Genomic DNA, 15,128 nt, shown 5'->3' on the forward strand with positions numbered 1-15,128 from the left:
CACCCACCCATACATACACACATACACACACATGTACAAACACATATATACATACACACAATACATACACATTTACACATTCCTCCCACATAAGCACACATATACACATACATGCAAATTCATACACACATATACATACACATGTACACACACATACACATATACATAAACACACTCATATACATACCACATACCCACATACAGACATGCATGCACATGCTGAGCTTGACAGTGTACACCTGTTATCTTGACACTTGGAAGGTAGGGCAGGAGGGTCTCACGTGCAAGCAAGCCTGGACTATGGCATGTCCCCTCGTCATGTCCCATAGCCTGACCACCTTTCTTTAAAGGTGAAATGAGGGCTGGTGGGATGGCTCAGTGGTTAATATTTGCTGCTCCTGTAGATAGCTCAAGTTGTGCTCGCAGCCCCTGTGTAGTCAGGTGGCTCACAATCTCTGGGGGAATCTACCTTTGACCTCCATGAGCACCCACATACATGCGCATTCCTTCACACACACTTAATTAAAAAAATAAAATAAAATCTTTGGAAGGCGATGGTGGTACACACTTAACAATCCCAGCACTTGGGAGACAAAGACAGGCAGATCTTTGAGTTAGAGGCCAGCCTGGTCTACAGAGTGAGTTTTAGGATAGTCAGGGCTACACAGAGAGATCCTGTCACGGAAAACTAAAAAAGAAAATTGAATCTCTAAAGATAGAAAACTCATAGTGGAATTGGTGGGTGGGGATGGGGAGGTTTGAGCCAGATGTGAGCCCCAGCTATGACTCTCACCCAGCCCTCGCCTTGCACCCGTCCCTTGCAGACTTCAGCTGAAATCGATGGGGATCTGAGCACAAAGAAGTCAACCATCCACAAAAAGAAGTCAGGAGATGTGTCCGCTGGTCCCGATACAGGCCTGTCTCCAGGCTCCCAGGGTGACTCTAAGTAAGTGACTGTGCTGGAGAGGCTGGGGCCTGGCCACAGCACCCTAAACTGGTTTCAATGATGAGGCCCATTTGGGTTCAGCAGTTGTTTGAGGCACAGTTCCTGAGAGCTTTGCTGAATACCCACCCACTGACCCTTCCCTTTTAGCACAGCTCAGGACCACCTTGAGCATCGCATCAGCATGGCCACATGGTGGTGATGCCGCCTTAGGAAGCCACAGGCAGGCCAGCTCATCTGCCTGATTCCACAGTGTTGTGGGTTCAGGAATAGCTGTATGCTCACCACTTGGACATCAGACTTGCATGGGTGGAAGTTTATTGAAAGCTGAACAAAGACTGACCAGCCATGGCCATAATCTGGACTCTGGAGCCAGACTATGACATTGGTCTACTCCTAAGGCAGGTTTTATACAAAAAGCAAACAAACAAAAAAACACCATAACCAGGTAACTAAACTATAACCAGGTGTAGGAAACAAACCACAACTAGGTAACAACCAGGTAACAAAAATGCAACCAAGTATCCAAGTGTAGGAAGCAACATTACATCATTTTGACTAGCTAGACAAAGTGTTTCTAACTGACCTTTAATTTGATTGGTTCTGCCCTTGGGAGACTTCATTAGTGTGCAGATAACAAAGTGTACAAAGTTTGAGAAATAAAACCATAAAGGCATAATCAAAATGGGCACTTGGAGGCAAAATGGCTTCTGATACACTAAAGGCTATAGCAGGTGTTAACAGAGGAGCCACAGTTATGCTGAAAACTAAAGTCCCAACAGAGGGGCTATAGCATTTAATCAGGTTACAATACATAGATGGTGTCAGAGGCTGGTGTCAGGCCTTTCTCTAGTACTCCCTGTGAAGAGACACCAGGACCATAGCAACTCTTAAAAAAAAAAAAAGTTATTTATTATATATACACAAGTGTTCTGCCTGCGTGTACACTTGCACACCAGAAGAGGGCACCAGATCTCATTATAGATGGTTGTGAGCCATCCTGTGGTTGCTGGGAATTGAACTCAGGACCTTTGAAAGAGCACCCAGTGCTCTTAACCTCTGAGCCATTCCAGCCCCAAAGCAAGCTTTTAATGGGGGGCTTGCTTCTAAGGGTTAGTCCATGATCATCATGGCAGTAAGCAGGATGCTGGAGCAGTAGCTGAGAGCCATATCCCAATCCACAGACATCCTGGGCTGGGCTTTATTATTCTTTTGTTTGGTTTTTGTTTTCCCAGACAGGATTTCTCTGTAACTGGCCTGGGCTATCCCAGTGAAATGCTTCCTCTGACAAGGTCCCATCTCCTAATTTTTCCCAAACAGTTCCACGCCCTGGTGACCGTATATGAACCTGTGGGGACCATTCTCATTCAAACCACACACACTCTATCTTAATCTTTTAAGGTAGGGTCTCTCACAGAACCTGGAAGTCATTGGTTCATCATCGGCCAGTAAATTCACCCATCCCATCTTCCTGCAGCAATGAGGTTGCGTGTGTGCTCCTGAGCTTGGCTTTTACGTGGCGCCGATGGCCCCAACTGCAGTCCTCATGCTGCAGAGCAAGGGTTCGAACCATTGCCCCAGTCACCACCATTTGTTTGTTTGTTTACTCATTTATCGAGACAGGGTTTATGTGGCCCTGGCTGTCCTGGAACTCACTGTGTAGACCAGACTGGCCTTAAACTGTGAGGTCCATTTTCCTTTGCTCCCTGAGTGCTGAGATTAAAGGTATGCACCATTCCCAGCCCTCCACTTTTTTCCAAATGAAGACAAAACCAGATCCTGGCTAGGTTTGATTAGACACTTCTTTGATCATAGACATGAGGCTGAGGCAGGAGAATGGCTATTGTTTGAAGTTTGAAGCTGTTCTGGGTTATATTGAGTCTGTCTCAAAAAGCAAAACACAAAAGCTTAAGGTACCTCCCACCTCTCTCCCTACCTTTGGGAACCTGTCCTGGGTCCTCAGAGCTTGAAAAGTTCCTTAAGGCCTTGTGCCCAGATGGCCTTGCTACACTGCTCTAGAATGGTTCTTTCACAGAAAAGAGTGGTCTCTGGGACCAGAGCACTTCACCAAAAGCACAGCAAGTAACAGAAAAACACAACAGGCATCGGCTATGGCAGAGGAACAGAATGGCCCCTGCTGCCAGACTCCCCACCTAAGTGTCAGAACCCAGGGCTGTAGCCAAAAGGAGTTGATCTTACAGGAAGTCTAAAACAAGATCAGAGGCTCTGCTTCTCCTGAGTCACCAGAAGGCTTCTGGCCTGGCAATGGGGACTTAGGCATCCTTGCCTTTTAGACAAGTAACTCCATCTTCATGTGGTTTCCAACCCAGTGGCTTCTCTGAAATAGCTTTTGGTTGCTTACAGTGCCAAAGAGGGAGCCCTGGGCTGCACATACTAGCCAGGGTCTCCACCCCTGAGCCACAGCCCAGCCCTCACTGGGGGATTCTAGGCAGGGGCTCCACCCCTGAGCCACACCCGTAGCCCCTTCTGTTTCGTTTAGGAAGAACACTTGGATTTGTGTTGACTTGGCTAATTTATATCTCATGCTGTATTCCTTCAGATGGTCACAAATATAAAGACCTTCCTACACAAGAACCCAGTCAGAGTCTGAGCTAACAGCTCAAGATAACTTTTTGGTGGGCAGCTCCTACAGGACCCAGCCACCACTGTTCATAATTTGTCATCATTTCTCAGGCTTTCTTCTGATGCTGTGCCCATGAAGCCATGGGGGAGGGGCAGAAACTCATTTTATTATTTTGTTTTTAAAATGTTTTACATTATTTTCATTTATGTTTGTGTGTGTTCGTCACATGTACTGTGCCAGTACATGGAGGTCAGAGGACAACTCGCTGCAGTTGGTTTTTGCTTCTATCACACTGAACACCAGAGTGAACACAGGTCATCAGCCTTCATGGCAAATGCTACCCTCTGTGCCTTCTCACTAGCTCATTGTTGTCTTTATATGACACCAAGGGCAGGCTGAGCCCTGCTTGCATATTCCTCGGCTCAGGCCTTTCTGTTACACTCCCGTCCAGTACTCCATAATGAGCCCTGTTCAGTTTTCACTTTGTTTTGGATTTTCTGTTTGTGGTTTTGTTTTTTTAGACAGGATCTTTCTGTGTAGCCCTGGTTGTCCTGGAACTCACTCTGTAGACCAGGCTGGCCTCAAACTCAGATCCCTGTGCCTCATGAGTGCTGGGATTAGAGGTGTGAACCACCATTGCCCTACCTTTTCATGATTTTTAAGAAAGAGAAATTAGGGGCTGGAGAGATGGCTCAAAGGTTAAGAGCACTGGCTGCTCTTCCAGAGGTCATAAATTCAAATCCCAGCAACCACACCCAGTGACTCACAACCATCTATAATGAAATCTGGTGCCCTCTTCTGTCCTGTGGGTGTATATATACATAATAAAAGAAAAGAAAGAAAGAGAAGTTCAGATCGGGTGTGGTGGTTTATGGTGTTAATCCCAGCCAGACAGAGACAGAGGCAGGAGGATATCTATGAATTTGAGCCTTTTACACAAGATGTCAATGCAGCCCAGGCTGGCTTTGAACCTGGGAGCTGAGAATGATTGGTCCTCCTGCCTATTTCCAAGTGTGCCTGGCCTCCATTTTGATTCTAAGTCAGCTTCCTGAGCAGAGGCTATCTCCTAACTTCTGCTTCTCAGGCCTTAAACCTTGTGCAGAGCTGAGGTGTGGTGTTCCATTCATAAACACATCCCAGCTGCCTTGGATACCAAGGCCAACCTGGACTGCCTTGACTGTCTGGAAAGCAAAACATCAGGGTGTGGTAACACATACCTTTAATCCAAGCACTAGAGAGATGGTTTAGCAAGTTAAGAGACTTGCCCTATTTACAGAGGACACAGTTCCATTCCCAGCACCCACATCAGGTGACTCAGTCACTGTAATCCAGAGGAATCCCACACCCTCCTTGAGCCTCACATGGTGCTGCACTCACATGGCAGATACCCACAAACATCCGAATCCCCATCATTAAAAATTTTAAATTAAAAAGAAACACCCATGTTTCCTGCAGGTCTGCCTTTAAGCGGCTCTTCTTGCACAAAGCCAAGGATAAGAAGCCCAGCCTGGAGGGGATGGAGGATACAGAGGCCAGTGGAGGGCAGGCCACACAGGAAGCCCCCACCAAGAAGAATCTAGAAGGTTGGTTCCTTTTAACTTCCAGGGTCATCTGCTTAGCAGTTCCCACAACAGTCAGGTCCCAGCAGCACACTCTGAGCCTTGGGCATGGGATTCTCTCTGTGGATCTGGGTGTGCATCTGGGAGCCCATTTCTGACCTTGCTTCCGGCTGTCCCATGTCCCTGAAGCACCTGCTAGTCAGCAGCACCGCCACACTGCAGGCGAGAAGCCCCTGAAAGGAAAGAAGAACCGAAACCGAAAGGTTGGCCAGATCACAGTGTCCGAGAAGTGGCGGCAGTCAGTATTCCACAAGATCACCAATGCCAATGAGCTCAAGTTTCTGGATGAGTTTCTCCTCAACAAGGTGAGCTGCCCGGATGCCAGTCCTCAGCCATACCCAGGCTAGAGACATTGCAGAGCAGTGGCTGCTCGTCCCTGGGGTCTGGGGTCTGCCCCAGCACTAGGGCATTAAACAATACAAAAGATTCCAGGACCTGAGCGTAGGAGGAGGACCTCTCCACAGTATTCAGGACAGAGCTGAGCTCAAGACTCAGTGGGACACATGATCAGGTTTACAGAGAAAAGCAGAGTAGGACCGTCAGGGTGGCTCAGGGTGAAAGGTGCTTGCTGCCAAACCTCATGACCCGAGTTTGATGGTCCCGAACCATACCCTGGAAGACAGAACCAATTTCCACCGGTTGTTCTCTGGCCTCCATGCTGTAACATGCATTTGTGTGCACATACGGATAAACTCTTGAAATTAAAAATAGTATGTCAGGGCATTTTACCTCTATGTATGTATGTATGCGATCCACATGCATGCAGGGCCACAGAGGCTAGAAGACGGCAGCAGATCACCTGTAGCTGAAGTTCACAGGTGGCTTCACACCGCCGTGTGGGTGCTGGGAATCCAACCCTCTGGAGTTGCAGTGGGTGTGCCAACCACTGAGCCATATCCCTGCCCCTGAAGTGTGTTTGGTTTAGTTTTGTTGGTTTTTCAAGATAGGGTCTCTCTGTGTCCTGGCTATCCTGGATTTTCCTCACTTTAAGTCAGTATTTGTGTTTTAAGCATTAGTGTTCGTCTTGTTCCTAGGTGTGTGGGGAAGCCATGCTCCACTCTGAGACTGTTTTTATTTTAAGAGCTTCAGGCAAAGGACTATGGAGTGTTGATGGGAGTTTAGGATGGGAGCGCACAGTGTGCGCAGGTCTTTGCTACACAGTGCAATTCATCTTGCTGATCTTGTGTGAAATCCACAGCTGCAGTTGCCACAGGCCCTGGGAGGCTGAGGCAGGAGGACTGCAAGTTCCAAGCCAAACTATTCCAAAAAAAAAAAAAACTTTCTCACTGGGGAGATGACTCAGCAGTTAAGAACACTGGCTGCTCTGCCATAAGTACTGAATTCAATTCCCAGCACCTACCCAGTGGCTCACAGCCATCTGTACTATCCATTGCTCTTTCCTGGCATGCGGGTGTATATGCAAATAGAGCACTCAAAACAAATAAATCTAAAAAACAAAACAAAACAAAAAAGCCGGGAAGTGGTGGTGCACGCCTTTAATCCCAGCACTCTGGAGGCAGAGTGTAAGTGTGAGTTCGAGCCAGCCTGGTCTACAGATCGAGTTCTAGGACAGCCAAGACTACACAGAGAAACCCTGTCTCGAAAGACCCCTCCACACACACACACAAAAGAAAAACAATTGAAGAATTAGAGCTTTCCTGAGTGGTACAGTGCTTGCATCTTTTGCTTGGAGCTCTTGGTTCCATCCAAGCATTGCAAAACCCCAGAGTCATGCCATATCACCATCCTTAGTGAAGATGCACATGATACCCTTAGGCTGGCTGGCCATGCTGGCAGGAAGCCTGCGCCAGGTTAGTCCGGCATTCACAACCTGTGGCCCAGCCTCTCCCTGGCCACCTGTCTGCTGTGCTCTATTTAAAGGTGTCTGGCTGCCTTGGATCTTGTGGCTGGCACTGACTGTGTGCAAGCAGCCCTGACCACTCTCTCCATGCAGGTGAATGACCTTCGTTCACAGAAGACACCCATCGAGAGCTTGTTCATTGAGGCCACCGAGCGTTTCAGGAGCAATATTAAGACCATGTATTCTGTGCCTGTGCGTGGTGACTATAACCTAGCTGCCAATGCCTCCCCAGCCCCACCCTACAGCCCAGTGCTCCTCCACAGCCCCCTTGCTGGGACCTGAGGGCACCTTGTTGTATTCCTACAGAACGGGAAGATCCATGTAGGCTACAAGGACCTGATGGAAAACTACCAGATCGTTGTCAACAATCTGGCCACCGAACGTGGGGAGAAGGACACCAACCTGGTCCTCAATGTCTTCCAGTCCTTGCTGGATGAGTTCACCCGCAGCTATACCAAGATGGACTTTGAGCCAGCCAAGGTAGGCAGCTGCACCCTACAGCCCCTCCCCAGGTGCTCCTGGGCAACAGCTGTGCCTCCCCCAAGGCTTCCTGGCCCAGCCTGTCCCATTTAGTCACACCTCTCTCTCTGGCTTTGCCCACCCCCCTGCCACATGCTTATCTTCCCAGCCCCACTGGCTATTGCACCACCATCTCCCTGGTCAGCCACAGCCCCTAACAGCTGCTACGTTGCCTTACACTTCTCCAGGCTTGGAGGGTCACAGTGTTCCCTAGCTCTCCACCTCCTTTTTGAGGACAGGGATATTCCTAGGGGACATTCAAGCTGAGCAGTCATCCCCACACAAACTTGATCTTTGTCTCTCCACAGAGCAAAGCCCAGAAGAAGAAGCGGAAGCAGGAGCGTGCCGTGAGTAGTCGTGTGTGTTTGTGTTTGTGTGTGTGTGCGCGCGTGCTTGCGCCCTCGCACACATGCTATGACTAGCTGTGAGTAGTTGTGTGTATGTGAGTGCAAGCCATGTCTGGATGGCCTCGTGTGCAGCCCTGCTGAGATGGCGGGGTGGGGAGCAGGCACCTCCTCAGTCCAGCCCTCCACCCCAGGTCCAGGAGCACAATGGACATGTGTTCGCCAGCTACCAAGTGAACATCCCGCAGTCGTGTGAGCAGTGTCTGTCCTACATCTGGCTCATGGACAAGGCTCTGCTGTGCAGTGGTGAGCTTTGCCCTGTCCTGGCCAATGGGTACCCTACCCCTGCTACCTTCTATGTCCTCCTGCCCAGTGCCCAGAAGGCTCATCTCAAACGTATGCATGTGTACACACTTATACAGAAACAGATCATGTGACAGTCCTAGGGCCTGCTTACATACAGCTCATACAGCTTTTGACCACCAGTCATCACTCCCCCATCTTCTCACGAGAGTCAAGGCACAGGTAGAGCCCATGCGATTTAAAATGCAGTTAGGGTCCCTAGATAGGGAGTGACTGAGTGTTCCCAGGAACCTGGGGTCCTCTGTGTGTACCCTCAGTGACCTCCACTCTGGCCCTATTAGTGTGCAAGATGACCTGCCACAAGAAGTGTGTGCACAAGATTCAGAGCTACTGTTCCTACACGGGAAGGAGGAAGGTGAGCATGCCTGAACCGGGAGCCTTCAGCCAGGACTTCAGGGGAGTGGCAGGAGGGGCTATGGCCACTAGTTCCAGTGCAGGACAGATGGCCACTTCTAGTACTAAGGCTCCAGCCAGGGTCCTAACCCTGCTGAAGAGTCCTGGGCCTGGAAGAGGGAGGCACTCAACTGTGCACGAAGGTGTTGGCTCCCATGTTTGTGGCACAAGAATCAGAATCCACTTCTTGCAGGGGACTGTGAGGCCAGGGTGCCTTGTCCCCAGGAAGGGCCATCCAGCCTACGGGTGCTGCATGGGGCAAGTCGCCCCTCCCGAGCATCCCTCCAGGACAGCATGTGCAGGAGGGATGGAGGAAGCTCGGGTATGGCACCTGACTCTCCACCCCACACTGCAGAGTGAGCCGGGTGCTGAGCCAGGCCACTTCGGGGTGTGTGTGGACAGCCTGACCAGCGACAAGGTCTCTGTGCCCATCGTGCTGGAGAAACTGCTGGAGCACGTGGAGCTGCATGGGCTGTATACTGAGGGCCTCTACCGAAAATCGGGTGCCGCCAACCGGACTCGGGAGCTTCGGCAGGCACTGCAGACAGGTGGGCACTGCGACCTGGTGCCCTAGCTGGGCAGGCCCCACTGGCCAGTACCCATATGCTGAACACATGTCCCTGTCCTGCAGACCCCGCTGCAGTTAAGCTGGAAGACTTCCCCATCCACGCCATCACTGGGGTCCTGAAGCAATGGCTTCGGGAGCTGCCTGAACCGCTTATGACTTTTGCCCAGTATGGAGACTTTCTCAGGGCTGTCGGTGAGTCATGGAGGAAGGGATGAGGCCCAGAGCATGTCCTACTCCAGCTAGGACCTATGGTTTGGGTTGGGTTTGTTTCCCTTCTGGACCTAGACAACACATGGAGGGCCTTCATGCACCCTGAATGCATGGGAAAGGAGGAATGGACATGGCTGGTGCTGCCCAGGACTGATAACCCTGACTTCCACAGAGCTTCCAGAGAAGCAGGAGCAGCTGGCTGCCATCTATGCAGTCCTGGACCACCTGCCCGAGGCCAACCACACCTCTCTGGAGCGACTCATCTTCCACCTTGTCAAGCAAGTGCCCATCCCCCCAGGAGCTGAGTGAGCTATGCCCTGTGACCTGGTTGCATGTCCTGGCCACTATTAGCAAGACATGAGCTGGCACTGGAGTCAGAGACGGGTGCCACCTAACTGTTGTCTCTGCAGGGTTGCCCTGCTTGAGGATGTGAACCGCATGTCTCCAGGAGCTCTAGCCATCATCTTTGCGCCCTGTCTGCTGCGCTGCCCTGATAACTCCGACCCCCTGACCAGCATGAAGGATGTACTAAAGATCACCACGTAAGTCCTCTGCCCCAGACCCATAACTACCCAGCTGACTGTAATATCTGACAAACTCAGTGGGGAAGCTGAGGCAGGAGAATCTGTAGTTGCTGGTCAGCTACAGAGCCAGACTCTGTGTCCAAAATCAAACAAGAGCACTCACTCAGAACTGTGGCTGCTTGAAGAATAAGCCCTGATGAGATTCATGGGTACCGTGGCTTGCCTGAGAATTCTTTTGGAGCGTAGGGGTCAGTGTCCGTAAGTTTTACGCTTTACGAGGGAGGGCACGTACCACGGTGCACATGCGCAGGCTGGTGTGGAGTGCCACCTGATGACTTGGACACAGATTTGGAGCCTCTGCCCCCTGAGCCATCTTTTTGGTGGCACCTTCTTAGTTTTCTTCAGCAGCCTTCCCTCGACTCCCCACCACATGCACACACCTTTTTTTTTTTCTGTGATGCTAGTGTTGGAGGCAGGTTCCACGTGTCCCAGCAGGCATGCTTAGGACTTCTAGGGCCTGCTCAGCGTGTACACAGCATTTTAAGAAAAATCTAGTATTTAATAAAAGGTAGATTTAAAGTGAGGGAAATTGGGGTCCACAAGCCACCTCAAGGCTGGCAGTGTGCAGGTGGTGGTGTATCCAGGGAGAGCACGGCCTCATGTCTTCCTGTTCATGGAGGCCTTGTTCTGGGTCCCTTGAAGCATTCAAGGGAAGAGACCCTAAGCTCCGCGTGGGGAGGAGTTGCCAGGAAGTCAGCTGTCTCCTCTGGGTGAATGAACAGCTTTGTTTTGTCGCTCCCTCGCAGAGCAGTCCTTGCACTCTGAACAGCTGGAGTGTGGGCTCTGTGGGAGAACTTTTGCTTGGCATGCATGAGGACCTAGGTTCCACACACACACCACCTCTACCCCTCAAAAAATTTAGAGACCCTCTCGAGAGGACCTTTTTTGTTCTATCACCCTTGGCAGCCTTCTCAGGGTAAGTCTGAGGGAGAACATTCTGTGTTCCCCAGCCATGCTTCTGGCCATCAAAGGTAGGTGAGAAAAGATCCCAAAGCCAAGTGTCCTGTGTCATCAGCACTCTGGTAGTAATAGGGGCCTGTCTTGTGCTTGCCTTTCTCCTCTCCAGGACAGGTTTGAGCTGAGTCCTTCTGGTACCAACCATCAAGTAGGGTCTATGGGAGTTAAAACTTATATTGTAGAGCTGTTAGGCAGGGCACTGAGCTGGGCAGACTGCCTAGCCTTTCTGTGCCCTGTCCTTTTCTAGAAGTTGAAGTAGTCCCACCCTGCTGCTGACTAGGTTTCTGTTCTCCACCCTGCACTGTCCTTTTACCTCCTACCTTGGGTGCTGTCAGTGACAAGTGACAGGACTCTTGGGTTCAGGAAGGCAACATGAGCCACCTGGGGTCACGTGGTGTCCCAGGGTGCTGGCCCAGACCCTGCTGGCTTTCTGGGCCTGCTTTCCCCAGCTACGGGACAGGAATGGACCAATCTGTACACAGGTGTGTGGAGATGCTCATCAAAGAACAGATGAGGAAGTATAAAACGAAGATGGAGGAGATCAACCAGCTGGAGGCAGCTGAGAGCATTGCATTCCGCAGGCTCTCCCTGTTGCAACAAAATGCTGTGAGTGCTGGCTGGCCTTGAGGTTGGGCCTCAAGCGGGTTTAAGTCTAGTGGGCAAGTGGGGTGGTTCTCTAACTCCAAACTTGGAAGTGGGCAGTGTGGTAAGGGGCCTGAGGAGGCGCAGGTGGGGCGGAGCCTTCTTTAAAAGGCCGCCTCCACCTAGCCAGACACAGGTTGTCCCTCTGCAGGGGTCAGGTGGGACAGCTCAGGACAGGAGCCTGGCCTGGTTTCCTTCTCACCAAAAATGTAGTGCCCGGGGAGATCCCGTTTGCAGGAACACCCATGCTGGTCCTGCGGGAGGGGTAGGTCCTGGGCTCCCATGGACACCAGTGAGTCTTCAGCCTGCTGCCTGGTCTGGTCTGGTCCTGCTCGTACCTGTGTGGCAGGCTCAGCACATCTGTTCACCTGTGTTATCTCTCCCCCAGCTATGGCCTATCAAACTGGGGTTTTCGTCCCCCTATGAGGGGATCCGGGTATGTACGTGTTGCGTGGGCCCAGCTGCATGTCTCCAGGTGCACGCTGGGTAGTCTTGGCCATAGCATAGAGCATGTCCTAACATCCTGGAAGTGCATGCTGGCTCGTCCCTATTCCCCACTAGATTCCTATGGAGCACCTAGGGGTAGGGTGGCCTACTTCACAGCTAACCGAGAGCTGTGGGCCTCTCCCTTGGCCTAAGCACTGGGCTCCGCCCACATCCAGAGCTCCACCCTCCAGCTCTGGGTCAGACCTGCCTCTTTTGTCTTTCAGACCAAAAGCCCTGGGACCCAAGTGGTACAGGATAGTAGCCTGGAGGAGCTGGAGGCCCTATCTGAGGAGGCAGCAGGTGGCGATGAGGACAGAGAAAAGGAGATTCTCATGGAGCGGATCCAGTCCATCAAGGAAGAGAAGCAAGTGTCATGCTCCCCATTCTTTCTAGCTCTCCCCATTCTCTCTATTGCTTCTTAGTCCTGGAAGGCCCTCCAGGCAGGAACAGCCTTGGCACTGCACTGAGGCCAAGCTGGGTGTGGAGTTAGTTAGAGGCTCAGATGCCAAAGGCAATCACCGACCACACGTGCTTGGCATGAAAGAGGGGCCCAGGGGAGGTCTGCCCTGGGAATGGTCTTGGATATGGTGCACCCACCCTCAGGGAGAACATCACATACCGGCTGCCTGAGCTGGACCCACGGGGCTCTGATGAGGAGAATCTGGACTCAGAGACTTCAGCCAGCACTGAGAGCCTGCTGGAGGAGAGGGTCGCTCAGGGCTCCATGGAAGGTCAGTGTGAAGGTGACATCTGACGACCTTCCCCGCAGTGGCAGGCCCAGGGTGGGAGTCCACCCACACCCCCGCTGCAGTAACCCCGAGTCTGTCTCTCCAAGGGCCTCCCGCACCTGCTCTCCCTTGCCCCAGTGCGCCCACCCCGAACCCCCTCCCCGTGGCTGCCACCCCTCCACGACGAAGGCCGACATCCTTCATCATGGTCAGAATGAAGACACCCCGGAGGACCCCTGTCATGCCCATGGCCAACATCAAGCTCCCGCCAGGCCTGCCCTCTCATGTGACGAGCTGGGCACCTACTCTTCAGGAGGCCGCTGTTCCAGTGAGGCGCAGAGAACCACCCGCCCGCCGACAGGACCAGGTACATTCTGTATACGTCACCCCCGAGGCTGGCCTGCCCTTGCAGAGCACCCTGGAACCCCTGGACCACGATGTCAGACTTCCTGGGGCCAAACGCAGGTACTCGGACCCCCCTACCTACTGCCTGGCCCCCACCTCTGGCCAGGCCAATGGCTGAGGACCACGATGGGCAGTCTGTATGTCCTAGAACCCCAGATCTGGGTGCCCTGGCTGTGGAGCTGGCCTTGACTCTCTGAGAAGGATCCAGAATGAAAGGCTCCCAGAGGGCTGAGATGGACACTGGCTCTGTGTGTCGTGGAGACCAGGGTCTGATGGCCAGGAGCCACCAGAGCCCCCATCTGCACAGCAGTGGCCCTTTATATTTTTAGTAACTCTTTCTCTGTTTACATACCTTTTATGTCATAACAGCCTTAATGGAGGACCAAACTTTTTATATGTGTACGTCTGGCTTTTATATTAACTCTGTCCACCTCTGTAACCTGGACGTGGGCATGCCACGCCACACCTGTGATATAGACATGTGGACCACATCTGGCTGCTGCACTCCACACCAGAGGACAGAGGACTCCTGGGGCATCTTTTGCCCTCCTGAATGCCTTCCAGCAGTGGCTGGCTGGCCAGAGAACCTTGCAGCAATTGTTGGAGCTTTCCACAGGGTCACAGCTATTGGTTGAAGATAGGACAGGAGTGGGAAGCCCTGTCAACCTGCATTCCAGAGAAGCCTGAATGTAGCCCACAGCTCTGCCCTCTGTGTCTTGGTCCAGGTGCAGGGCACTGCCCTTGGTGCCATCTGCCCTGTGGGATGCGAGGAGCCAGGGACTCCTGGCTGTTGAGGGGATGTTGAGGGGCAGTCAGTGCATGTCCTGAAGTTCCTCTGCAGCCCTGGGGACACTTTGGGCCCTCTAGAGCCCAGTTCTCTTCTCAGGCCCTCTAACCCTGGACACCTGACCACCAGCCTGAAACCAAGGAAGCCCTGTGGAAGGTGTGAAATAAAAGTGCTTTAGAAGTGTTGGTGTGGCCTTGCTGCTAGCACTACCTGGGGGAGTTGGGGAGGCAGATGTCCTGTCTGAGCTCCTAGCCAGCACTGCCTGAGTTGTCCCTCCTGGAGTCAGGAATGAAGCAAGAGCTGCCGTTAGCCCAGGATGCACCTGGGAGCTGAAGCAGGAGCTTCTGGCTAGCTTGGGCTGCAGAGGAAGGCTCTGCGTGAAGAGAAAAAGAAAAGGGCCCACTCAGACTTTACTCTACGCAGAGGTGCTGCCTCCGCTCTGGCGCCTGGGTGTCAGCAGTTTGTGCCTGCAGAGGCCATACAGGCTGGGCATCCATATCCTGAAATTGAAAATGACTGAGCAGTGACAAATTCCCCATCTGCCCCCAAGTGAGGAGTCTCAGGCAGAGCAGGAGCTGGAGGGATGGTGTGGCTGCTAAGAGCTCTTACACAAGACATGGTTTCGTTCCCAGCACCAACATGGGGCCTCACAGCTGTCTGTAACAGGCAGATCAGGAGTTGAAGCTGGAGAGGTGGCTCAGTGGTTAAGAGCACTCACTGCTCTTCTGAACATCCTGAGTTCCATTCCTATCAACCACATGACAGCTCACAACTATCTGATGTGTTTTCTGGTGTGAGATGTACATGCAGGCAATATACTCATATATATAAAACAGACACACATACATACATACATACATACATACATACATACATACATACATACATATATATGGGTGTGGTGGCACATGCCTTTAATCCTAGCACTCAGGGAGGGAGGCAGAGGCAGTCAGATATCTGTGAGTTCAAGATCTGCCTTTGTAGCCTGGTCTACAAAGCAAGTCCAGGACAGCCAGGGCTACACAGAAAAACAAAAAAGTTCAGGAGCTGAAAGCTAACCTGGTCTATATTAAACCATGTTGCAAAAAGTCCATGTCACGTGTTTCCTATAAGGTTCATGAGTACTTGGGCACAG

General features: G+C 51.8%; 1 protein-coding gene across 1 annotated transcript in view; it reads left to right on the top strand.

Moving 5' to 3' along the window:
- The window catches only part of Myo9b (myosin IXB), an 88,314-nt gene extending 74,136 nt beyond the window's left edge, over positions 1–14,178 (top strand). The window contains exons 24-40 of the mRNA XM_055597310.1: positions 825–946; positions 4,983–5,110; positions 5,276–5,451; positions 7,101–7,199; positions 7,314–7,487; positions 7,835–7,873; positions 8,065–8,176; positions 8,515–8,588; positions 8,982–9,174; positions 9,258–9,386; positions 9,577–9,682; positions 9,815–9,946; positions 11,428–11,551; positions 11,976–12,023; positions 12,298–12,441; positions 12,681–12,804; positions 12,909–14,178. Of these exons, the coding sequence (XP_055453285.1) occupies positions 825–946; positions 4,983–5,110; positions 5,276–5,451; positions 7,101–7,199; positions 7,314–7,487; positions 7,835–7,873; positions 8,065–8,176; positions 8,515–8,588; positions 8,982–9,174; positions 9,258–9,386; positions 9,577–9,682; positions 9,815–9,946; positions 11,428–11,551; positions 11,976–12,023; positions 12,298–12,441; positions 12,681–12,804; positions 12,909–13,324 (2,340 nt within the window). The 3' untranslated portion in view covers positions 13,325–14,178. The remainder of the gene's footprint in view (positions 1–824; positions 947–4,982; positions 5,111–5,275; positions 5,452–7,100; positions 7,200–7,313; positions 7,488–7,834; positions 7,874–8,064; positions 8,177–8,514; positions 8,589–8,981; positions 9,175–9,257; positions 9,387–9,576; positions 9,683–9,814; positions 9,947–11,427; positions 11,552–11,975; positions 12,024–12,297; positions 12,442–12,680; positions 12,805–12,908) is intronic.
- The last annotated feature ends 950 nt before the right edge of the window (positions 14,179–15,128 follow it).

This window comes from Psammomys obesus, unplaced genomic scaffold (assembly GCF_907164565.1).
Source record: "Psammomys obesus unplaced genomic scaffold, mPsaObe1.curated_primary_1811, whole genome shotgun sequence".
Classification (NCBI taxonomy): domain Eukaryota; kingdom Metazoa; phylum Chordata; class Mammalia; order Rodentia; family Muridae; genus Psammomys; species Psammomys obesus.